The 26,923-nt window shown below is 36.7% G+C and overlaps 1 protein-coding gene across 1 annotated transcript; it reads left to right on the forward strand.

Moving 5' to 3' along the window:
* The first annotated feature begins 22,827 nt into the window (after window positions 1–22,827).
* Window positions 22,828–23,685, forward strand: LOC139854456 (uncharacterized). Its single transcript, XM_071843759.1, has 2 exons — window positions 22,828–22,949; window positions 23,142–23,685. Exons 1-2 carry the CDS (start codon window positions 22,828–22,830, stop codon window positions 23,683–23,685), a joined length of 666 nt encoding a protein of 221 aa, XP_071699860.1.
* The last annotated feature ends 3,238 nt before the right edge of the window (window positions 23,686–26,923 follow it).

Genomic DNA, 26,923 nt, shown 5'->3' on the forward strand with positions numbered 1-26,923 from the left:
ATTTGGAAGGGAAGAAAGTGGAATTTGACCAAGGTGCAAGTATTAATCTGTTCTTCTTGCTTTTAGCTACGAGGTGATACTAGTGGTGAGTCCTAACTCCAATTTTCTTTCAATTTGGGGTTGGGGTTTTGGATTGCATGTTATTGATTTAACTCATCTAGCTCACAAATGGGTGTTTGGAGCTAGTATGAATGTTGATTGACCCTTGTTGGTGGATTTTAGGTTGGAAAATGAGTTAATCATGTGTAGACTTGCAACTTGGGCATAATCACAAGTATTAGTGATTTTTTTGAGGAATGGAAAACAAATGGGTGTTCTTGGTAGTTGATTTTAGGTGTAAACCCTAATTGAGTCAAAATGGGTCAATTGGTCAAATTGGGTCATGAAGTGCTTATAACCTTTGACCATAAGATGTATTGGCTTGAGTTTGGGACCAAAACACTAGTTTATAGTGATTTGGGGGTATTGGGTCTTGTTTGACCTAATTGGTATTTTGGGTGCAATTTGGGTCAAAGTTGCACTTATGGGTTTCGGGTTAAGCTACTAGTGTTCATAGCTTGATGATGTGTGATTTATGCAAGGTAACTTACTTTTGGAGCAATCTTGAAGTCCTATCTTGGGTTTTGACTCATCTAATTGTTCAAGGTGATTGGAGTATTTATATGTGCATGTATTAATTTGTTTGCTTGCGGGTTTAGTGGCAAGTACTATCCAATTGTGAAGGATTTTACTCTTTGTTGGCCACTTGAGGCATTGTGGTGAGTGATGTCTCTAATATTGACTCACTCTTTGTTGGCCACATTGTGCTTGGGGAAAGTGGTGAGTGCGATTACTTTGACGTCCACTCTTTGTTGGCCACTTGTGCGGATGCGGGAAGTGTTACCAATTGAGACCACACTTTTCGTTGATCACATTTGGGTGTACATGGTGGTGCCATCCGGGAGCACCTTTGTCGGCCATGTACACAGGTTGTCGGTGCTATTCATTTGATGATCGGCACGTTTGGGAATGGTTAACCGTTTATGTATTTGTATGATGTATCGGTAGTATAGTGTGTTATATTATTGTTTATGAAATTAACATGCTAGTTTATTGTTCGGTTGTGTATGCTTTCTTAAGTGATGCTATCTTGTATGTGGTTATATGTAGGTGGCGCAAGTAAGTAAGTTATATATGTATGCATATAAGAATTGAACTCACTAAGCATTGTAGCTTACTCCTTCGTTGTTTATTCTTTTTTAGATTGTGGGGCACCGAAGGACAAGGGTAAGAGTTTGGCTTAGCTTGCATGTGGTGGATTCTTGGAAGGCATTTTGGTAAAGGTCCCGACGGTCATGCTCAATAAGGGGTCATTTTGGTTTAAACAATTTAGTTAAACTTATGGGTCGTGTTGTTACAAATAACGTTATGTTGTGGTTTGTAAAACTTGAACATGGAACGAGTGTATTTTGGGTCCCTTGAACTTGTACTTTGGTTCTTTGAATGTGAAATCGTGTTTGGGTGTTTGAGTTGGAGTGACACTTAGTAAAAATTCCAAAACTGCATCACCCAGGTATAGGAGCGCCGCTCCTGTGGCAAAAGCGCTGCTCCTGGACAGTTTTTGGTTGTCTTTTTGGTCAGTGGGCATAAGCGGCGCTTTTGGTGACAAAAGCACCGCTCCTGAGTTCCAAAAGCGCCGCACCTGATTGTGGTGTGCTGCTCCTGTTTCCAGAAAAAAAAGTTGTTTTAAATTGAACGGGTTGGAGTCATTTCAAGTGGTATCAGGGCATGACCTAAGGGAACTAGGTTTCCTTGGGATGGGAGCCTAGACTTAGTTTGAATAGATGTTTTATGCATGACTTGTCGGGTTACGGGACCGCAAGATGGGTGTAGACACTTTAGTGCTTGTGTCTAATTGTTTATGTATTTCCCGTTAACATGAAGTGAGATGGTGGTTGTATCAAGGAGTTTGATAGGATGTGTAAATGTATTAATGATTGGCCACCATTAGTATGGTTGCACATCGTGTCAAATGAATGAAGTACGACGAAACGTCGAGCAAGGTGGGGTTGTTAAGTGTTTGGGCGTGTCTTTTTACGTGTTCTAATCTACTCTAATTTATAGAACGAGGATGCGAAGTTGTGTGGATCACGAGGGCCCGAGTCATGAGAATGTGGAACATGAGGATGATCTTACGACCAAGATTGAGGCCACGCTTGAGAGTTATTCCACGGTGTTTACCCGAAAGGTTAAGGAGGTTCTTTAAGAAACAATTGAGAGATAAATAACCGATCTCCTACGAGATCAAGTAAGTGAGGTGGTGATGGAAGAGTTCAATAAGAGGTTTCCAAAACCTCAAGGTGAAAAAGGTGTTAATGAGGGACCGCTTAATGTGGGGGTTCCCGGGAATGGGGGGTTTAGCTACAAGGACTTTAAGTTCACTAAACTGCCACTATTCTAAGGGAGTCCCGACCCTCCAAAAAGTACAAGGTGGATATTGGACGTGGAAGGTTGTTTCCGGGTATGCGAATGCCCACCCAATAAGAAGATAAGGCTTGCTATGAGCCTAATGAGGGGTGCGGCGAAGACTAGGTTAGATGATAAGATTCTTACGATGGGTGCGGAGACGTTTATTAATCTATCTTGGGATGATTTCAAGACCAAGTTTTTCAAGGAGTATCGCACTCAAGCCGAACTTACCCAAATTCGAAAGGAGTTTCAAAACTTGCGTCAATGGTCTATGGACCTAAACAATTTTAAGGCTACGTTTCTTGCTAAGGTGTGGTTTTGTCCTGAATACATAAGGAACGACCGAATGTTGATGGAGGACTTTCATAAGGTGTTGATGACGATTTTCGGGTGAAGACTAGTCTTGGTCGTGTTAAGACCTTTGTCGAGTTGTTTGATGTGGAAAAGGGATTTGAACCCGATGATCCGAAAGTTAATGAGGTTGCTACTAGTAAGAGAAAGTTTGAGGCAAGCAGTGCCCTGAGTAAGAAGGCTAATAGTGGGGCCGAAAGTGTGGGTAGCATGAAGAAGTGAGGTTTTGGGGGTCATGTCCCTAATCTCTATGCTTGTGGACAAAAAGGTCATATGTCCCGGGATTGCCCGAATCCGTCTTCTAAGAGCAAGATCACTTGTTTTAATTGCCACCAAGAGGGTCACCGGAATCCGAGTGTCCCGAATTAATGACGGGTAATAAGATCTATGATAACAACAAACATTTAGAGAAGGCGGTAGGGCCCGCGAGGGGCCATAATTTCATGATGACTACTGAAGATGCTAAGAAGTCCAACGAAGTGGTTTCAGGTACTTTCTTGGTTAACTCTAAACCCGCTAAGGTTCTATTTGATAGTGGTGCCGATATGTTGTATGTTTCCTTAAAATACGTGGCCACTTTGTATTGTCCCTTGTGTGATCGAGACTATCAATTACAAGTCGAGAAGTTTGATATTGACTTGGTTCCTATGACTTTGGGTGAATTTGATGTCGTGGTGGGTATGGATTGGCTCGATCATAATAGAGCTAATCTTGATTGTCATGGGAAATTTTTAACGGTAAGAACCCCAAGTGGGGGAGAGCTAATCGTGTATGGTGAAGCTCGAAGACGTCCCGTGCCTATTTGTACCTATGCTCGGGTGCGTCGACTCGTGTCTAGTGGGGGAATGGCTTATCTAGCCCATGTGGTTGATACTCGCAATGAGCCACCTCCCATTAAATCTATTCCTGTTGTTAACGAATTTGAGGATGTTTTTCCTGATGAAATACCGGGTGTTCCGTCGGTAAGACAAGTGGAGTTTTGCATCGACTTGGTTCCAGAGGCGAACCCTATCGCCAAAATTCCCTATCGTTTGGCACCAAACGAGATGCACAAAATGTTGAACCAAACCCAAGAGTTGTTAGAAAAGGGTTGTATTCAACCAAGTAGCTCGCCATGGGGTGCTCCAGTTTTGTTTGTAAAGAAGAAAGATTGTAGTATGCGTATGTGCATGGATTACCATGAGCGTAATAAGGTGACGATCAAGAATCGTTACCCGTTGCCTATGATTGATGATATGTTTGATCAACTTCAAGGTGCGTGTTATTTCTCCAAGATTGACTTGCGATCCAGTTATCATCAAATGCGGATCCGTGAGGAAGATATCGAGAAAACGGCGTTTCAGACGCGATATGGGCATTTTGAGTTCGTTGTGATGCCTTTTGGTCTTACGAATGCACCTGCGGCATTCATGGACCTTATGAACCGAGTGTTCCAACCTATGTTGGAAAAGTCGGTAATCGTTTTCATTGACGAAATACTCATCTATTCTAAGAGTATGAAGGAACATGAACATCATTTGTGTGAGTTGTTGAAGACGTTGTGTAACGACCCAAACCAGACCACCTTCGAGCCCGCGGAAAATATCAAAAAAAAAAATTTGTTTGTTCAGCTAATGGCGCGGCGCGCCAGAAGGTCGCGCGGCGCGCCTATTTGGTCTATCCAAAAAGCCTTGAAATGCGAAAAAGATTGGCCACTTCCCGACATAATTAGACCAAACGCTTTTAACAACATATTAAAATATGTAAAACTAAGACTATTCGAACATAAAATAAGTTTTACAAAGCAGGGCCCACATCGGCCGTTTTACGAGTTTAATACTAAATATGAGTTTCGACCATCAAAAGTTTAAATACCAAACGACCCTACGAGCATGGTGTTTGGGGTTAAACTATCCAAGTCTCGGTCAAACCCCAAAGGCTAATCTCTCCAAAACCCTCCCCTAACACGACGGGATCTCTACTCCAAACAAACGCCCTTACCTTTGTCCATACCTGAGCCTATAAAAAGGTAAACAACGAGAGGGTAAGCAAAGCTTAGTGAATGCAATAATTACACATACATATATATAACTCATCTATTTGCAATCACATTCACCAAATACCTCATATGACCTTGTAACTCAATTAGCATGTCATCGTACCCAAAACACTTAACAAGTCGTACATTATCACAAAACCGCATTAGCATATACTCAACACAATGTATATATATATAAACAATATGCTAAATAATTGACAATCTCAATATGGTTAACCATAAACGCTATGGTGCTACCGGCTCGTGGTTCACACCATACGCAATTGAGTTATACTCTTTTATAGTGCTACCGGCTCGTGGTTCACACTCGATGCTACAGGATCGTGATTCACATCTTATTTTATAGTGCTACCGACTCGTGGTTCACACTCGATGCTACCGGCTCGTGGTTCACATCTAGTTTATAGTGCTACCGGCTCGTGGTTCACACTCGATGTTACCAGCTCGTGGTTCACATCTTATCGCACACATGTTATGGCACTACCGGCTCGATGGTTCATACCATAACACCCACAAATAAACGCGTCATATACACATACGTATAATTACTCCACTCACCTCAAAATCTCTTGTGAAAGATAATCAAGCTCGGAAATCTTCAATGTAACGTACCTATTACATTATACATAATATCAATCACAAACTCAAGTTGGTCAACCAACTAAAACTCCATTCTAGGGTTATCTTGACCCATGGTGCAATTTTGACCCATTTGCAACCCTAACCCTAATATTTGGGTTAACAACCCTAAAACCCTAATCATTATCCAAGTTAGGTCCTAAGACACTTTCCAATACAAAGTTTATGCATCAAACACATACATTTACCCACTTAGGTCCATCATGACCCATTTGACCATTTAAAGTCAATACACCCATTTCGGTCATCCACTAACCCACTTAACACCCATTTACATATATATATAAGTGTGCTAGTACTTTAACTAACCAATTTAGGCTCATAAACATAGTTTAATACTTTGAAAACCCTAGTTAGTCATCTTTGGGTCTACATGACCCAAATTCACCCAAAACACCCAATTTACTAACAAATGGGTTTTAGGTTCATCACTTACCCCAAACCCTAACCCATAATCAAATTAAAATCAAGAAATCAAGATTAGAGCATACCACTACCACCAAAATGTAGCTATAGGAAAGATGAAAAACTTTGAAACTCGCACTAAGACTCGATTCAACCTCCTTCTTCCTTTAATGGAGCTTTCTCACTCTAGAACCTCCTCTCTCTCTAGGATTTAATGGAAGATGATTAAGTGTGTGGAAATGGAGTAAATGAGGCTCCAACAACTGATCCCAAGCCTTAAAGTCAGATTCCTTGTGATTTTACCAATTTGCCCTCAAAATATCTAATTAAAAAGGAATCTGTCACAGAACAATGGCGGGGCGCGCCAAATGGCCGCGCGACGCGCCATACGCCCAGACCAGTTTTCTGCATTCTTTTTAATATGTACAACCAAAACCCCACTTCAAGTACATTAACTACACTTATGTACACTACAAATAAACGGGTCTTACACGTTGCGTAAGGAAACGTTGTACACGAAATTCTCCAAGTGTGAATTTTGGCTAAGGGAAGTGCAATTCCTCGGTCATATTGTGAATCACGAGGGGATCAAGGTGGACCCTGGGAATGGCCGACTGCACCTACGGAAGTCCGAAGTTTTCTCGGATTGGCCGGTTATTATCATTGGTTCATTCAAAAATTTTCCAAGATTGCTTCATCCTTAACGAAGCTAACTCGGAAAAAATGTGAGGTTTGAATGGGGTGATGTGCAAGAGAATGCTTTTCAACTATTGAAGAGCAAATTGTGTCAAGCCCCGGTGCTAGTGTTATCGGAAGGGGTGGAAGATTTGGTAGTGTATTGCGATGCCTCAATTAGTGGGCTCAGTTGTGTTCTCATGCAAAGGGGTAAGGTGATCGCTTATGCCTCAAGACAACTAAAAGAGCACGAGAAGAACTACCCGACTCATGATCTTGAGTTGGCGGCGGTGGATCATGCGTTAAAAATTTGGCGCCATTATCTTTATATTGTTAAGTGTACGGTTTATTCAGATCATAAGAATTTAAAGTACTTCTTTGATCAACGTGACATAAATAACCGTCAACGGTGATGGCTGGTTTAATGACCTGTCAAAGTACACTTGACGACCATCGTTATCTTTGTCCCACAGCTTGATCGAAACTCTATATGAATTTAATAAAACAACCTTGCATTCTTTATTTAAAAATGATTTCCTATAAAGGAAACCTACCAAAATGTATAAGTTTAGAAAAACTATACATAAATATTTTAACCAAAAGTTGACCAAAACAATGTCAACAATTTAATGTATCAAAATTGAATGCAAGTTAATGTATAACAAAAGCTGCTATAATAAATATGCAGACTCTCTAAGCACAGCGGAAGCAATCAATCATGAAACTGAGAATAAAACATGCGAGTAACTGTCAACAAAAATATTGAGTGAATTATAGGTTTATATTGTAAACAATATTTAATTGAAACCATAAAAATTTATGTTTGAAAACATAAAAACTCCTTTTTGGACCACAAAATTATATGCTAGAAAGCATATAAAAATATTATTCCATTTTCCGTGAGCCACCTGGTAACCACTTAACCATTTATTTACCCTTGCCAAACACAATAAATAATATACACCGAACAAGTGTATCTTCAACTAAATACGAAGTACTAAACATTCTGATTATAAATTGCTAGCGCGACTAGCTCGAAATGGGGTTATCAAACCCGATAGATCTATCCATAGGATTCGCGTTCACCAGTAGAAACCAGTGATTACAATTACCAGATTAGGGAATATTTTTGTTCGACTCACAATGAATAATTTAAACCAACTTCCACTTGTCCAAAATATAAAATAAATTGCATGTATTCTCATCCCAAAAGATTTAAAATAGAAAAATGGGACTATAACTCACCTTAATAGTAACGAAGTAACCAACACAAATAAGCAAACAGCAAATGGAGTAAAGTGATCAGGAATGATCACAACGCCGACCTAAAACAAAGAAGGCCGATATAAATAACTAACTTAGGTCAAGTCTTAGTATGATAGCTATTGTACATGTTGCAAGTAGACATAGAACAATACTCAACATGCATCGGTTTGATCGAAACAGCGTACGGACACACACTTTCTATTTTTAGAAAGTTTCTATTTTTAGCAGGTTTCCAATTTTGGAAAGTTTCTATTTTAGGAAAGTTTCTATTTTAGGAAAGTTTCCAAATTTAGAAAGTTTCTATTTTTAGAAAGTTTTAAGTTAGGAAAGTTTCCTTAATTAGAAAGTCAACAAAAGTCAACTAAAAGTCAAAATCAACTGAAAGTCAACTTAAAAGTCAACCTTGATCAAACATAGTCAACATTAATTTTAAAAGTATAAGTTATAATAATAATATAAGTTATAATGTTTATTAAAGTTAAATATGTATAATTATGTCATAACATAAGTTTAATTAAATTAAAATGAATTATTAAAGTTAATATAAGTTTAAATGATATAATTAATATAACATAAGTATTTAATTAATTAATTAAATATTAGTCATAATATAAGTATTATTAATTAATAATAAATTTTAATCATATCATAAGTATTATTAATTAATAATGAATTATTAATCATATCATAAGTTTCTAATTATAATTATTAAATCATAAGTATTTAATAATTAAATCATAATTAAATAATAACTAAGTCTTATAATAATTAAATAACTATTTAATCCTTATTATAAGTCTTATAATAATATTCTCATAATATAAGTTTAATACTTATCTTAAGTATTTTTCATTTATAATAAAAGTATTATTAATCATAAGATTAATTAAAATATTAATTAAATAATAAGTAATAATTAAATGATATAATAAATATATATCATAAGTCTTAAATTATAATAATTACTCTTTATATCATAAGTAATTAATTAATAATGAAAATCATTATTTTTATCATAAGTTTTAATAAACCAAAAGTTTTAAATCAAAAGTTCATCGGGTCGTATATTGAGCCCCGGGTGTCGGTTTTCGGCGAGCCTTACATATATCTCTGCATAATAAAACCACCCGACACATTGGTGCACTCAAGAACACACCAAGAACAGTCCCCAAGTCGTGACGATCAGCCATTACACCACTTGGAACTTCAATTCATTCAAAAACGTGTTTTAGTCATAACGGGTGATTCGTGGCTCAGATTTAGATGACCCGAACATGAATGTTCATCCCATCTTCAATCCTAACACACTAACACACCCTAAAGACTCTAAATATGGTCACAAAGTCGGACCAAACCTGGTTCATATCAATTTCACATTTCAATCTTAACAAAATACCATTTTGATCATGTCTAGGGCTCCGGGAATCGAAACGACATGAATCCGGAGTCTAAAATTAATGTCTTGATGAGAGGAACTCATCTAACTACTTTATTTTCACTTTTATCACAGTCAAATTAACCGAAATGAACAAAAAGCTGCTGTCCCGATCAAATCAAACCGAAAACATATGTATTTGAGCAATTCTACGCATACAATCATCATAACAACAACATGTAACTAACATACTATCAAAATAAGCATTAAAAACAGAAAAGTATTGAAAAATTAAAAGTTCTAGGGTTAGGGTTTATACCCTAATCGATAATCAAGAAGTATAATCGCGTAGAGGAAATTGAGAGGAATTCGATTATGCAATATATTTCTTGATCCAAGCAATTTTTGATGATAAATGGTGAAGGTTTTGGTGATATGCGACGGCACAAGGGAGGAGGGAGGAGAGAAAAATGGAGTGAAAATATTAGATGTCGGTTTTTGGGGAAATGTAAAATAAAACACAAAAATGAGATACAAGGGAGTATTACTCCCTCCCTTTTTTGCTTCGGCCGAAGTGTTGAGTGGGGTGGGTCCCACTAGGCCCATTTTACTTAGATGTTGATTTACTTGTGGCCCAAAAGCCCGAACGAAACCCGAATCGTGAAAACACGCTTACGCGATTAAAAATTCGGAGAGATAACAATTACGCGACGAAAATTAAATATAAATACTATATATAATCATATGATCTTAAAATATCATATTTAAAATAATTATGATTTAAAAATCCCAAAAACTCGACCGTTGGTTTGAAAACCGAAAAGATTCGCCGGATAGAAATCCGCGACACGTAGAAACGTATAACTTAAAATATGAATACAAATATTCACATAACACATAATAATTAATATATATATATTATCATAAAAATAATAATATAGGTCATAGAAATGATGTGGCATGAATAACAGTTAATGGTCATTAAATAATTAACGGTAAAAGATAACGGAAAAAAGTAGGGTCGTGACAGTACCTTCCCGTTACGGAAATTTCGTCCCGAAATTTAAGCAGGTGCAGGGGCTGACTCGGCATCTGGGAATAAATGCGGGTACTTCTGCTTCATCTGATCTTCACGCTCCCAAGTGAACTCGGGACCGCGTCTGGCGTTCCATCTAACTCGGACAATAGGAATTCTACTCTGCTTAAGAGTCTTAACCTCTCGGTCCATAATTTCAACAGGTTCCTCAATAAAATGAAGTTACTTATCAACATGAAGTTCCTCCAGAGGAATAGTCTTGTCAGCCTCGGCCAAACATTTCTTTAAATTTGATACGTGAAAAACATCGTGAACAGCACCGAGTTCTTGTGGCAATTTCAAAAGATAAGCCACCGGTCCAACTCTGTCAATAATCTCAAACGGTCCAACAAAACGAGGATTCAACTTTCCCCTTTTACCAAAACATACCACACCTTTCCACGGTGATATTTTGAACATAACACGATCACCGACCTAAAATTCAATATCGTTCCTTCTTTTATCAGCATAACTCTTTTGCCGACTTCTGGTGGTTCTCAATCTTTCCTTAATCTGTACGATCTTCTCGGTAGTCTCATGAATAATTTCTGGACCTGTGAGTTGAGCATCCCCAACCTCATTCCAACAGATAGGAGACCTACACTTCCTACCATACAGAACCTAAAACGATGCGGCTTTAATACTTGCATGATAACTGTTGTTATAAGAAAATTCAGCTAACGGCAAATATTTATCCCACCCATTACCAAAATCAATAACACACGCTCGTAACATATCTTCTAACGTTTGGATGGTCCTCTCACTCTGACCATCCGTCTGAGGATGATAAGCGGTGCTCATATCTATCTTAGTTCCCAAAGCTTCCTGTAAAGATCGCCAAAACCTCGATATAAATCGACTGTCTCAGTCTGAAATAATAGATACAGGAACACCATGTCTAGAAACAATCTCCTTCAAATATAAACGAGTAAGGTTCTCCATCGAATCTGTTTCCTTAATCGGCAAAAAGTGAGCCGACTTTGTGAGTCGATCTACAATCACTCAAATGGTATCATAGCCACCCGCAACTTTCGGTAACTTTGTAATAAAATCCATCGTAATGCCTTCCCACTCCCACTCGGGAATCTCAGGTTGCACCAGAAGTCCGGTCGGTTTCTGGTGTTCAGCTTTAACCTAAGCACAGGTTAAACACTTAGCCGCATACGTAGCCACATCAGTCTTCAAATGAGGTCACCAATACAGCTCCTTAAGATCATGATACATCTTTCCTGTACCAGGATGAATAGAGTACCTAGACTTATGAGCCTCCTCTAGAACAAGTTGTCACAGATCACCAAACATCGAAACCCAAAGGCGTCCCACAAAATACCGAGTACCATCGGTTCGCACCTCTAACTGTTTACTCAAGTCTCAGACCTTCCCGTTACAAAATTCTCCTCCTTCAAGGCTTCTTGTTGAGCTGCAAGAATCTGCCTAGCGAGGTTTGTTCGAATTGTCATATTCAAGGCTCTAAAACTGCGAGGTTCAGCCCTCTCTTTGCGACTTAACACATCGGCCACAACATTGGCCTTCCCTGGATGATATAAAAGTTCACAGTCATGATCATTCGAAGTCTCAACCTATCTTCGCTGTCTCATATTTAGCTGTTTTTGATCAAAAATATGTTGAAGACTTTTGTGATCAGTGTACTCTGTACCTTTGACCCTTTATAAATAATGTCTCCAAATCTTAAGCGTAAACACAACAGCTCCCAACTCTAAATCATGGGTTGTATAATTCTGTTCTTGGATCTTCAACTGACGTGACGCATAAGCGATGACTTTCTTTCGTTGCATCAAAACGCAACCAAAGCCTTGGCACGAAGCATCACAATAGATAACAAAATCATCATTACCCTCCGGCAGTGATAATATTAGTGCAGAAGTTAACTTCTACTTCAGAGTTTGGAAAGCAGACTCTTGTTCACTCTTCCACTCGTACTTCTTCCCCTTATGCGTTAAAGCAGTAAGAGGTTTCGCTATTCATGAAAAGTCTTGAATGAACCTTCTACAATAGCCTGTCAAACCTAAGAACTGACGAATATGAGTAGGAGTCTTTGGAGTTTCCCACTTCTCAATTGCCTCAATCTTGGCAGGATCAACTTGAATTGCCTGTTTACTAACAACGTGCCCAAGGAATTGAACCTCTTTCAATCAGAACGCATATTTAGAAAAATTCAGCATACAACTCTTCATTCCTTAACAAATCAAGCACTAATCTTTGTGCTCTTGATCACTCTTGAAATAAATAAGGATGTCGTCAATGAAAACAATAACGAATTTGTCCAGATAGGGTCTACACACACGGTTCATGATGTCCATGAACACAGCAGGTGTGTTTGTCAATCCGAACGGCATAACAAGAAATTCGTAGTGACCATAATGGGTACGAAAAGTAGTTTTCGAAACATCAGATTCTTTAACACGCAAATGATGATAGCCGGAACGAAGATCGATTTTAGAATAAACAGATGAACCCTGAAGCTGATCGAACTCATCATCAATTCTCAGAAGAGGGTAACGGTTTTTAACAGGAAGCTTGTTTAATTCACGATAATCAATACACCATCGGAACGATCCACCCTTCTTCTTAACAAACAAAATAGGAGCTCCCCAAGGGGACGAACTGGGATGAATGAAATATAGTTGCAACAATGAAGGAAGAAATATATGGAGTAGTCACATCGGTGGCATAGATATATATAAGGCAATTCTCTCAAAGGAGATAACGAGGATCATGGACGTCAAAGTAAATTTTCATTACATTTCCGAAAGGAAAACGTACGAAAGGTGTGATATTTCAACGAGAGTGAACTTCCTTGTACAATGAGCGAGGAAATCTAGGATTCATCCATATTCTTAAATTTATGTGCGGGTAAAAAGAACGCGAATCACGTGTTATAAAGAATGGCCGACTCTAGGTGAGATGAATCTCCAAAAATAATTTCGTGCACATCAAAGTATTGAATCCTAGGATTGATGTTTACGAGGGTGTTGCAGTTGACAGCGAATATTGAGAGTAGAACTCTACAAATGGTCTAGTGTAATATATATCCATGATACCCACTATAACAACAGTTGGGGTAGAAACCCACCTAGCGCCTTTTATAAAATAGGGTGACCACTGAACGTACCTTAGAAAACTGATTTATTGGTTCGCATTTCGGCCATGTCCAACCATAAGAGGGAAATTTTATGAGCGCAAAGACTTTCCAATACTTTTATAAAATCGGCATCTAAAGTGGTGTAAGAGTTTCTATCAATGAACTTAATGGTAAGTTTCATCCTTAAACGGAGGATGAGAAGAACTGTGATCCAAACACTCTGTAGGGTAATGCGAAAATTTGATAAAATCAATCAAAGGAGTTTTGAAAAAGTTTTAAACATTTGATGTGACAACATAAATGGAAGGAAGTTCTTAGTAAATTTAGGAGTATGTGCAACATGTACCATTTTATATAAAACAAATTGACTTAGTCAAACAGCCCAATAAATGTGTGATTTTAAAATAATTTTGAAGGTATGATTTAGTATATAATAGCCAAAATTGGTAAGGGCAAATTTATTCATTTGAATCCATACGTACATATATGATTTTATAAATTGTATACATGACAAAATATTTCATTATTTCTATTCGCCCATAAATCTCGTGAGAACTGCCCAATTAAACAAATGTGTAAAACTCCCGATGATAAACAGAGTATTTGTATTTCAGAGGTTACCAGTTGAAGTAAGATCGTGAAAGATCGAGTAAATGACTTGAATCGTCGTGCGGCATTTGACCAACAAATGTTACGAGGTCATGAAGACCAATGAGTTAAATGTTGTTTTGACTATTATCAGGACATAAGTCCTTGGGCCAAAACTGTTCTCGAGCGAAGCTGTTGCTAACAAGCGAGTTATGAAGGATAGAGCATGAGATAGATAATCTGGTTAAAACGAGCTTCTCGTATATCAAGCAATAAGATAATGAATATTTTCCCTACCCATGTAATACATCGGAATTTTAAATGAGTAGTGTAAAAATTTTCTTTGACTCGCTTTCTATTCCTCATGTCACAATATTGGGACTTCTTTATGAATTAACGTAATATAATCACGTTGGCCTGACGCCATTATATTTCACTAATTCATAGTTCCATTTCAATAGGACTACATGAAGTCAGGACACGCGATCAACCTCGAATTTCCACACAATTTCCCTAAAACGATTTCTTAAACAATGTGCTAAGGATAGCACAAGGGAAAAAAACATCAAAAGTAATGAATGGGAGTAACTATGACATAAAAATGTCTTTCAAGTATCCAGAATCTTTAAATGTCAAGAATGACGTTTCCGGTTCGTAACCCATAGCACAAAGGCACGTAATATAACAAAAATGTTATATACCTAAACATAATAGCTGACATTGAAATGCCGAGCCCTTAGAAGTCAAGAATGATATCTCGCGTAATATAACTCAAACGTCAAACAAAAAACCATAATAGATGACATAGGAATGTCGAGAATTTCAGAAGTCAAGAATGACATCTCTCGGTTTCACTATCTGAGGTGTTCTTGTAAAGATAAACTCGCATGAGTTAGAGAATACGTTTAAATAGGAATGGGAGTTCCACCCGGATTCAGAACATAACATAGATGTATGTATGATAACAATATACATACCAATACGATACAAATAATCACATATAATAATATATTATAGGCCGGGCTGTAGACTAGACTCACTAATGCACCCTATTGACTCGGGTAACGACATCAATGCAGCCTAATTCCCTACAACCAATGCTCTGATACCAACTTTAATGACCCGTCAAAGTACACTTGATGACCATCGTTATCTTTGTCCCACGGCTTGATCAAAACTCTATATGAAATTAATAAAACAACCTTGCATTCTTTATTTAAAAATGATTTCCTATAAAGGAAACCTACCAAAATGTATAAGTTTAGAAAAACTACACATAAATATTTTAACCAAAAGTTGACCAAAACAATGTCAACAATTTAATGTATCAAAATAGAATGCAAGTTAATGTATAACAAAAGCTGCCATAATAAATATGCAGACTCTCTAAGCACAGTGGAAGCAATCAATCATGAACCTGAGAATAAAACATGCGAGTAACTGTCAACAAAAATGTTGAGTGAATTATAGGTTTAATATTGTAAACAATATTTAATTGAAACCATAAAAATTTATGTTTGAAAACATAAAAACTCCTTTTTGGACCACAAAATTATATGCTAGAAAACATATAAAAACATTATTTCATTTTCTGTGAGCCACCTGGTAACCACTTAACTATTTATTTACCCTTGCCAAACACAATAAATAATATACACCGAACAAGTGTATCTTCAACTAAATACGAAGTACTAAACATTCCGAGTATAAATTGCTAGCGCGACTAGCTCGAAATGAGGTTGTCAAACCCAATAGATCTATCCATAGGATTTGCGTTCACCGATAGAAACCAGTGATTACAATTACCAGATTAGGAAAAAAAAAATTTCGACTCACAATGAATAATTTAAACCAACTTCCATTTGTCCAAAATATAAAATAAATTACATGTATTCTCATCCCAAAAGATTTAAAATTGAAAAATGGGACTATAACTCACCTTAATAGTAACGAAGTAACCAACACAAATAAGTGAACATCAAATGGAGTAAAGTGATCAGGAATGATCACAACACCGACCTATAACAAAGAAGGCCGATATAAATAACAAACTTAGGTCAAGACTTAGTATGATAGCTATTGTACATGTTGTAAGTAGACATAGAACAATACTCAACATGCATCGGTTTGATCGGAACAGCGTACAGACACACACTTTCAATTTTTAGAAAGTTTCTATTTTTAGCAGGTTTCCATTTTTGGAAAGTTTCTATTTTAGGAAAGTTTCTATTTTAGGAAAGTTTCCAAATTTAGAAAGTTTCTATTTTAAGAAAGTTTTAAGTTAGGAAAGTTTCCTTAATTATAAAGTCAACAAAAGTCAACTGAAAGTCAAAGTCAACCGAAAGTCAACTCAAAAGTCAACCTTGGTCAAACATAGTCAACATTAATTTTAAAAGTATAAGTTATAATAATAATATAAGTTATAATGTTTATTAAAGTTAAATATGTATAATTATGTCATAACATAAGTTTAATTAAATTAAAATGAATTATTAAAGTTAACATAAGTTTAAATGATATAATTAATATAACATAAGTATTTAATTAATTAATTAAATATTAGTCATAATATAAGTATTATCAATTAATAATAAATTTTAATCATATTATAAGTATTATTAATTAATAATGAATTATTAATCATATCATAAGTTTCTAATTATAATTATTAAATCATAAGTATTTAATAATTAAATCATAATTAAATAATAACTAAGTCTTATAATAATTAAATAACTATTTAATCCTTATTATAAGTCTTATATTAATATTCTCATAATATAAGTTTAATACTTATCATAAGTATTTTTCATTAATAATAAAAGTATTATTAATCATAAATTTAATTAAAATGTTAATTAAATAATAAGTAATAATTAAATGATATAATAAATATATATCATAAGTCTTAAATTATAATAATTACTTTTTATATCATAAGTAATTAATTAATAATGAAAATCATTATTTTTATCATAAGTTTTAATAATTAACCATAAGTTTTAAATCAAAACTTCATCGGATCGTATCTTGAGCCCCGGATGTCGGTTTTCGGCGAGCCTTACATATATCTCCGCCTAATCAAACCACCCGACACATTGGTGCATTCAAGAACACGCCAAGAACAGTCCCCAAGTCATGATGATCAGCCATTACACCACTTGGAACTTCAATTCATTCAAAAACGTGTTTTAGTCATAACGGGTGATTCGTGGCTCGGATTTAGATGACCTGAACATGAATGTTCATCCCATATTCAATCCTAACATAGTAACACACCCTAAAGACTCTAAAAATGGTCACAAAGTCAGACCAAACCGGGTTCATATCAATTTCACATTTCAATCTTAACAAAATACCATTTTGATCATATCTAGGACTCCGAGAATCGAAACGACAAGAATCCGGAGTCTAAAATTAATGTCTTGATGAGAGGAACTCATATAACTACTTTATTTTCACTTTTATCACAGTCACATTAACAGAAATGAATGAAAAGCTGTTGTCCCAATCAAATCAAACCGAAAACATATGTATTTGAGCAATTCTACGCATACAATCATCATAACAACAACATGTAACTAACATACTATCAAAATAAGCATTAAAAACAGAAAAAGTATTGAAAAATTAAAAGTTCTAGGGTTAGATTTTATACCCTAATCGATAATCAAGAAGTATAATCGCGTAGAGGCGATTGAGAGGAATCCGATTATGCAATCTATTTCTTGATCCAAGCAATTTTTGATGATCAAATGGTGAAGGTGGTGGTGTGAAACAAGGGAGGAGGGAGGAGAGAAAAATGGAGAGAAAATATTAGATGTAGGTTTTTGGGGAAATGTAAAATAAAACACAAAAATGAGAAACAAGGGAGTATTACTCCCTCCCTTGCTTGCTTCAGCCGAAGTGTTGAGTGGGGTGGGTCCCAATTGGCCCATTTTACTTAGATGTTGATTTACCTGCGGCCTGAAAGCCCGAACGAAACCCGAAAAGCGAAAACACGCTTACGCGATTAAAAATTCGAAGAGATAACAATTACGCGACGAAAATTAAATATAAATACTATATATAATCATATGATCTTAAAATATCATATTTAAAATAATTATAATTTAAAAATCCCAAAAACTCGACCGTTGGTGTGAAAACCGAAAAGATTCGCCGGATAGAAATCCGCGACACGTAGAAACGTATAACTTAAAATATGAATATAAATATTCACATAACACATAATAATTAATATATATATATATTATTATAAAAATAATAATATAGGTCATAGAAATGACGTGGCACGAATAACAGTTAATGGTCGTTAAATAATTAACGGTAAAAGATAACTGAAAAAAGTAGGGTCGTGACAGTTGGACTTGTTGAAATATTATGATCTTGAGATAATTTACCACTCGGGTAAAGCTAATGTGGTTGCGGATGCGTTAAGTCGGAAAAACCAAGTCCCGAGTTTGCAAGTGAAATTGTTGCGAGTGATTCTTTCAAATGATTTTCTTGAGAAACTCGGTGAGGTTCAAATTGAGGTGATTGTTAATCATATGTGTAAAGAACGAATTCAAGGACAAACAGACTCGATTGTCCTAGGTACGCATGGGTTGTTGTGTTTTCAAGGTCGGGTGTGGGTGCCAAAATTGGGTGGTCACTGTGCGGTGCTACACGATGAGGCGCACGAATCGAAGTATTCCATTCATCTGGGTGCTACAAAGATGTATCTTGATTTGAAGAAAGAGTATTGGTGGCCCGGTATGAAACGTAATGTGGTTAAGTATATTGAGCAATGTGTTACTTGCTTGCAAGTTAAGGCCGAACATCAAAAGCCTTATGGTATGGTGCATCCATTAGAGATCCCGAAGTGGAAGTGGGAACATCTTACCATGGATTTTATCACCAAGTTGCAAAAAATGGCGAGAACCCAATATGATACAATTTGGGTAATCGTTGATCGGTTGAGAAAAACTGCCTTGTTTCTTCCTATACGCGAGGCGATTTCGTCCGAAATGTTGGCAAGTTTGTTCATTAAGGAGGTGATTTCGAGACACGGGATACCGGTGTCTTTGTTTAGGATCGAGATACGCGGTTTACTTCTCGATTTTGAAGTAAGTTTCATACCGAAATGGGTACTCAGGTGAAATTGAGCACCGCTTTTTATCCTCAAACCAACGGTCAGAGCGAGAGGACCATCCAAACCTTGGAGGATATGCTCTGGTCATGTGTGATCGACTTTGGTGGAAGTTTGGATGAGCATTTTCCATTGGTGGAATTCTCGTACAACAATAGCTACCATGCTAGTATTGGAATGCCACCGTATGAGATGCTTTATGGGCGACGATGCTGGGGCGAGGTGGGACAAAAGGAAGTTGGTGGTACCGAAGTGGTTATTGAGACGAACTAAAATATTGATGTGATTCGTGCTCGCCTCAAGGCGGCACAAAATCGACAAAAGTCATATGCGGATAAGAGAAGGTGACCGATCGAACTTAATGAAGGTGATATGGTGATGCTTAAGGTGTCGCCATGGAAGTGTTTAATTAGGTTCCGAAAGAGGGGAAAGCTCGCTCCTCAGTTTATTGGAACTTTTAAAGTATTGGCTCATGTTGGTGAAGTTGCGTATCGATTGAGTTACCCGAAGAGCTTGCGGGAATCCAGAACACATTCCATGTTTCCAATCTTTGCAAATGTCATGCGGATGACTCGATGTAGATAAAGTTGAACGAGATTACTCTAAATAATAAATTAGAGTATGTTGAAGAGCTGGTTGCTATTCTTGACGAAAAGGTTAAAGAGATTCAGAATAAGAGGATCCGTACTTACAAGGTGCAATGGCGTCACCGAAAAGGGTCCGAATGTACTTGGGAGTACGAGGAATTTGCGATGGAATTTTTACCTTCATTACATGCGGCCTGGATCGCGGGGACGCGACCCGGTCCAAGTGAGGGAGAGTTGTAACGACCCAAATCTTCAAGGAACAGGGCTAGGAGCGCCGCTCCTAGGTACAGGAGCACCGCTCCTGTACGGGGAAAATTTGGTCTTTATTTAAATTGTAAATTAAAAGGAGAGGGGCTTTTTGGTAATTTGTGAGGTCGATTTTGAGACTAAATGAGTAGATGTTACCCCAACCACTCATTCTTCATCTTCCTAAAAACACACACAAACTAGAGTGAGAAAGTTCTAGTGAGAGTGAGCTTGATTTGGAAGGGAAGAATGTGGAATCTCACCAAGGTGCAAGTATTAATCTAGTTCATCTTGCTTTTAGCTACGAGGTGATACTAGTGGTGAGTCATAACTCCGATTTTCTTTCAATTTGGGGTTGGGGTTTGGGATTGCATGTTATTGATTTAACTCATCTAGCTCACAAATGGGTGTTTGGAGCTAGTATGGGTGTTGATTGACCCTTGTTGGTGGGTTTTGGGTTGGAAAATGAGTTAATCATGTGTAGACTTACAATTTAGGCATAATCACAAGTATTAGTGATTTTTTTGATGAATGGAAAACAAATGGGTGTTCTTGGTAGTTGATTTTGGGTGTAAACCCTAATTGAGTCAAAATTGGTCAATTAGTCAAATTGGGTCATGAAGTGCTTATAACCCTTGACCATAAGATGTATTGGGTTGAGTTTGGAACCAAAACACTAGTTTATAGTGATTTGGGGGTATTGGGTCTTGTTTGACCTAATTGGTGTTTTGGGTGCAATTTGGGTCAAAGTTGCACGTGTGGGTTTCAGGTCAAGTTACTAGTGTTCATAGCTTGATGATGTGTGATTTATGCTAGGTAACTTACCTTTTGGAGCAATCTTGAAGTCCTAGCTTGGATTTTGACTCATCTAATTGTTCAAGGTGAGTGGGGTATTTATATGTGCATGTATATAATTTGTTTGCTTGCGGGTTTAGTGGCGAGTACTATCCAATCGTGAAGGATTTTACTCTTTGTTGGCCACTTGAGGCATTGTGGTGAGTGATGTCTCTAATATTGACTCGCTCTTTGTTGGCCACATTGTGCTTGGGGGAAAGTGGTGAGTACGATTACTTTGACGTCCACTCTTTGTTGGCCACTTGTGCGGATGCGGGAAGTGTTACCAATTGAGACCACACTTTACGTTGATCACATTCGGGTGTACATGGTGGCGCCTTCCGGGAGGCACCTTTATCGGCCATGTACACAGGTTGTTGGTGCTATTCATTTGATGATCGGCACGTTGGGGAATGGTTAACCGTTTGTGTATTTGTATGATATATTCGGTAGTATAGCGTGTTATATTATTTTTTATGAAATTAACATGCAAGTTTATGCTCGGTTGTGTATGCTTGCTTAAGTGATGCTATCTTGTATGCGGTTATGTGTAGGTGGTGCAAGTAAGTAAGTTATATATGTATGCATATAAGTATTGTACTCACTAAGCATTGTAGCTTACTCCTTCGTTGTTTATTCTTTTTTTAGATTGTAGGGCACCGAAGGACAAGGGTAAGAGTTTGGCTTAGCTTGCATGTGGTGGATTCTTGAAAGGCATTTTGGTAAAGGTCCCGACGGTCATGCTCAATAAGGGGTCATTTTGGTTTAAACAATTTAGTTAAACTTATGGGTCGTGTCGTTGAACGAGTGTACTTTGGGTCCCTTGAACTTGTACTTTGGTTCGTTTAAAGTGGAATCGTGTTTGGGTTTTTGAGTTGGAGTGACACTTAGTTAAAATTTCGAAACTGCATCACCCAGGTACAGGAGCGCTGCTCCTGTGGCAAAAGCGCCACTCCTGGATAGTTTTTGGTTGTTTTTTTGGTCAATGGGCAGAAGCGGCCCTTTTTGGAGACAAAAGCGGCGCTCCTGAGTTCTAAAAGTGCCGCACCTGATTGTGGTGCGCCGCTCCTGTTTCCAAAAAAGTAAAAAAAAAATTGGTTTTAAATTGAACGGGTTGGAGTCGTTTCAATGATACTGAGTATGAACACAATGATGAAGGTTTTGTGGAGAATGAATGGGACTATGGCGAAGAAGAAGATCAATTCCTTATGACTGAAGAAATGACAGGAAAGTAGTTGGATGAGATTTTAACCAAGACGGCACCATCAAGGTATAAGTAGAAGTTAGCGCAGCCCTCCATCCGTGCAATGGCTGTAGACAATTTGTTTTCTTTGATTACAGGAGATGAGGCTATTAAACCGCCAGCAATGGCAGAGTTAACTCAGTGCTTTATCTATTATAGAATATCCATTACCAAGAAACTTGGGGATTCCGTCTATCGATGTTTATGATGGAACAACTGATCCTGGAGATTTTCTTACCATGTTTGAAGGCGTTATGAGATTGCAGCATTGGGAAGATGAAACTGCGTGTCATATGTTTCCGATGGTGTTACAAAAAATGGTGTGAGAGTGGTTTGCTAGTCTTCCACCTAAGAGTATTACCAATTTCCTTGATTTAAGAGCAAAGTTTGTGATGCAATACCTGATATACTAGAATCTCAGCTTGTTTCTGGTTTCATTATTTTCCTTGATCAACATCGTTTTGAAAGTTTGATTCAAGCGTTGTGATATGACGTTCCAAAAACTTTGCACCAGGCATTGGTTGTTACACAGAAGCATTTAAGGGAAGGTGAGATGGGATATCCAAGAGTTGACAACTATCACAAGAATTTTAGACAGCAGGGCAGAGGATGGAACACGAATGACAATTATCAGAGTCAACGAGGGTTTGACAACAATTACCAGAAGCAACAACATGGTTGGCGGGGCAATAATCACCCGAATGACAATTACCATCATCGAAAGCCGTTAGACAGGCATCCACTCATCATGACTTTAACAAAAACTCCAAAGGAGATCTTATTCACTTAGCCTATTAAGGAAACCTTTAACCCTCCACCCCCAATGGAGGAGCATCAGGGACCACAAAGTGATAAGTGGTGTGATTTCCACGAGGCATATGGGCATGACACTGACAATTGTAATTCATTGATGAGGGAAATCATCACAAAGATTAAAGCTGGAGAGTTAAACCATCTATTACCAGGAAAAAAAATATAGGAGGAACGATCCAAATAAGCGTTTTGCTTGGTAAGGAAAGGTGCGTCACGGTGGACGGCATGATTGGAATGGGAGAGAGGAGAGGAAAGATGAAAGGGACCCAACCCCCGAAAGGCACATCTAGTTTATTTGGAATGAGGAGGAAGAGTATGAGTCAGGGGAGAGCGCAGGATTGAGCAGTGGATGTACGCTCCTATTACATTCCACACTATTCCAAATTGGCGACTATCAGAAGAGGCTGTGGTTATCTCAGCTGTAATTGCGAACAAAAGCGTTACCAGAATCTATACTGATACAGGTAGTGAGGCAGATATCTTATATATGCATTGTTTTAGAGATTATTTGTTCAGCGTGAAGGACAAACTTCCCTATACAAACTTGAAGATTGCTGGCATCACGAGAGAATCAATGAGGGCAGTTGGTAAGGTAAAATTGGATGTAACGCTGGGAACACACCCTCTGGTTCGAACAGAAATCGTGGACTTCACGGTACTTGATGGCATATCAAGGTTCAACGCTTTGTTTGGTAGACGGACTCTACGAAAATTTGGAGCAATCACTTCAACACCACACGCAGAACTACAATTTCCAACTCCAAATGGGATAGTTGTGGTGCACTCTGAGTATGTAGGATCGGCAAGAGAAAGGTCAGTTGTTTATGAGGCACAGGAGAATTTTGTCAGGGGAGGACCATCAAGATAGTTATTCAACAGCAATGATGTGAATGGGTATTTCAAACCACCCAAACTATGGGAGTCTTAGAGGCATGACGCAAGACGCTGCACGGAGAACATACTGTTAACATGAATTGTGCAGTGCAGTTTGTTAAACATGTTTTTTATTTCATCAATTCAAATAAAGCACAATATAATTTTTTGTAGTTTTCTGGATAGGATTGATCACCCTATCCATAAGAAGATGTTACACAAAATATTGTACGTGCGGCAAAATGATATCAATAAACTTTCTCTTTATTCACGCAAAACGTTACGCGTTACGAATGTAGAACATTGCATTCATACCTACCCACATAAGGCAAGGCATTTTTATACCCCCGATGGTAGAGGCTCTTGTGTCAACATTATAGACACAAGTGATCGGCTAGCGTAAGTGTTTACTTCGCTAGAGGGCACCGAGGCAAAAATACGATATCTCTAAAATGTCATGACATACAGAATGGCTTATCTCAAATGCATAAATCCATTTATATACGAAAAATAGAAAAATTCAACATAATATACAAGTGTATTTTGGAAGCCGCACAAAACCTAAGCGTAATACGAAAAACGAAGTATTCTTTAACAAGCATACTTTACACACATAGTTTACACAGGCTTATCATTTTTATGATACATTATTAGCATAAGAACATCATGATTGATTCATTATTTGTTTCAGAAATTGATTTCAAATTTTCAACACATCTCTACAAAACAAGCGCCCTTGTGCAACACCGAGGGTGGGTAACGATTTGATACATTCTATATATGAAAACAACAAAGGCATACATGTTTTATCAACAAGTCGATGCAAAAAAACATATAACTTTGGTGAATCATATAATATCAATTATATATGTTCTGGCATATAATGGCAAAAAATTATCCTCTTGATAAATTTATCATTATAGCCTTGGCGGATGGTAAAAAGACCTTGGGCGCATAGCGGTCAACGGATGAAAGTTTAAACACATACGCCATTGATAATGCTAAAAACGAACATATATTTCATAGCATTATTCCTCAAGAAAGACAAGCTTTTAGTTGCAATTGTTCTATTTAAAAGTGATATTCGTTTAAATAATAAAAGGTGAAGACAAAAGACAGATTCGACGAATTGAAGACGCAAACGACCAAAAAGCTCAAAAGTACAAAATACAATCAAAGAGGTTCCAATTATTGATAAGAAACGTCTCGAAATTACAAGAGTACAAGATTTAAAACGCAAAGTACAAGATATTAAATTGTACGCAAGGACGTTCGAAAATCCGGAACCGGGACCAGAGTCAACTCTCAACGCTCAACGCAATGGACTAAAAATTACAAGTCAACTATGCACATAAATATAATATAATATTTAAATAATTCTTATAATTATTTATATATTATATAAATAATAAAAATCCGTCGGCAAGAAAGACTCCAAAGTTTGTGAGCTGTATTTTCAAACTCCGCGACTCGCGGAGTTTGAAGGTAAAAATTGCCGCGAGTCGCGGAGTATCCCTGAACTCAATTCCCTATAAAGCCAACCGAATTCTGATCATTTTTCACACTCATATATCCATCCTCTCTATATCTATACGTAAATATTTATATTTATATTTTAATTTTAATTTTAATCCTAATAATAAGGGTATGTTAGCGAATATTGTAAGGGTGTAAGTCGAAATTCTGTCCGTGTAACGCTACGCTATTTTTAATCATTGTAAGTTATGTTCAACCTTTTTAATTTAATGTCTCGTATCTAAGTTATTATTATGCTTATTTAAAACGAAGTAATCATGATGCTGGGCTAATTACTAAAATTGGGTAATTGGGCTTTGTACCATAATTGGGGTTTGGACAAAAGAACGACATTTGTGGAAATTGGACTATGGGCTATTAATGGGCTTTATATTTGTTTAACTAAATGATAGTTTGTTAATGTTAATATAAAGATTTACAATTGGGCGTCCCTATAAATTACCATATACACTCGATCGGACACGATGGGCGGGGTATTTATATGTACGAATAATCGTCCATTTAACCGGACATGGGAATGGATTAATAGCCACTAGAATAATTAAAACAGGGGTGAAATTATGTACAAGGACACTTGGTATAATTGATAACAAAATATTAAAACCTTGGGGTACACTCAGTCGACATCCTGGTGTAATTATTAAACAAAGTATTAAAATCTTGTTACAGTTTAAGTCCCCAATTAGTTGGAATATTTAACTTCGGGTATAAGGATAATTTGACGAGGACACTCGCACTTTATATTTATGACTGATGGACTGTTATGGACAAAAACCAGACGGACATATTAAATAATCCAGGACAAAGGACAATTAACCCATGGGCATAAAACTAAAATCAACACGTCAAACATCATGATTACGGAAGTTTAAATAAGCATAATTGTTTTATTTCATATTTAATTTCCTTTATTTTATATTTAATTGCACTTCTAATTATAGCACTTTTATTTATTGTTATTATATTTAATTGCACTTTTAATTATCGTACTTTTTAATTATCGCAAGTTTATTTTATCGCACTTTTATTATTCGCAATTTCATTATCGTTATTTACTTTACGCTTTAAATTAAGTCTTGTATTTATTTATTATTTTACATTTGGTTTTAACTGCGACTAAAGTTTTAAAATCGACAAACCGGTCATTAAACGGTAAAAACCCCCCTTTATAATAATAATATTACTTATATATATATTTGTATTTTTATAAAAGTAAACTAATATAGCGTTAAGCTTTGTTTAAAGATTTTCCCTGTGGAACGAACCGGAATTACTAAAAACTACACTACTGTACGAATAGGTACACTGCCTATAAGTGTTGTAGCAAGGTTTAAGTATATCCATTCTATAAATAAATAAATATCTTGTGTAAAATTGTATCGTATTTAATAGTATTTTTCTGCTAAAATTTAATAGCTATTTTATATACACCTCGCATAACTATCAAGTTATTTTTGGCACCGCTGCCGGGGAATCGCTTAAAAGCCGGAAGCGCAACGCTAATACAAAAAAAAAGATTTTTAGTTTACTTTTATTAAAATTTGTTTTTATAAAAATACGTTTTAAATATTCGAAAATATAAAAAGAAAACAAAAATATAAGTATTTTTAAGATTTTGTTAAATATTTAAGTTTTATAAAGTTTCTTTATTTTTATATAAGTTTTATTTAAGTATTTTATTTTTATTTAAAACATTA

The sequence above is a fragment of the Rutidosis leptorrhynchoides genome, chromosome 6 (genome assembly GCF_046630445.1).
Source record: "Rutidosis leptorrhynchoides isolate AG116_Rl617_1_P2 chromosome 6, CSIRO_AGI_Rlap_v1, whole genome shotgun sequence".
Taxonomy (NCBI): domain Eukaryota; kingdom Viridiplantae; phylum Streptophyta; class Magnoliopsida; order Asterales; family Asteraceae; genus Rutidosis; species Rutidosis leptorrhynchoides.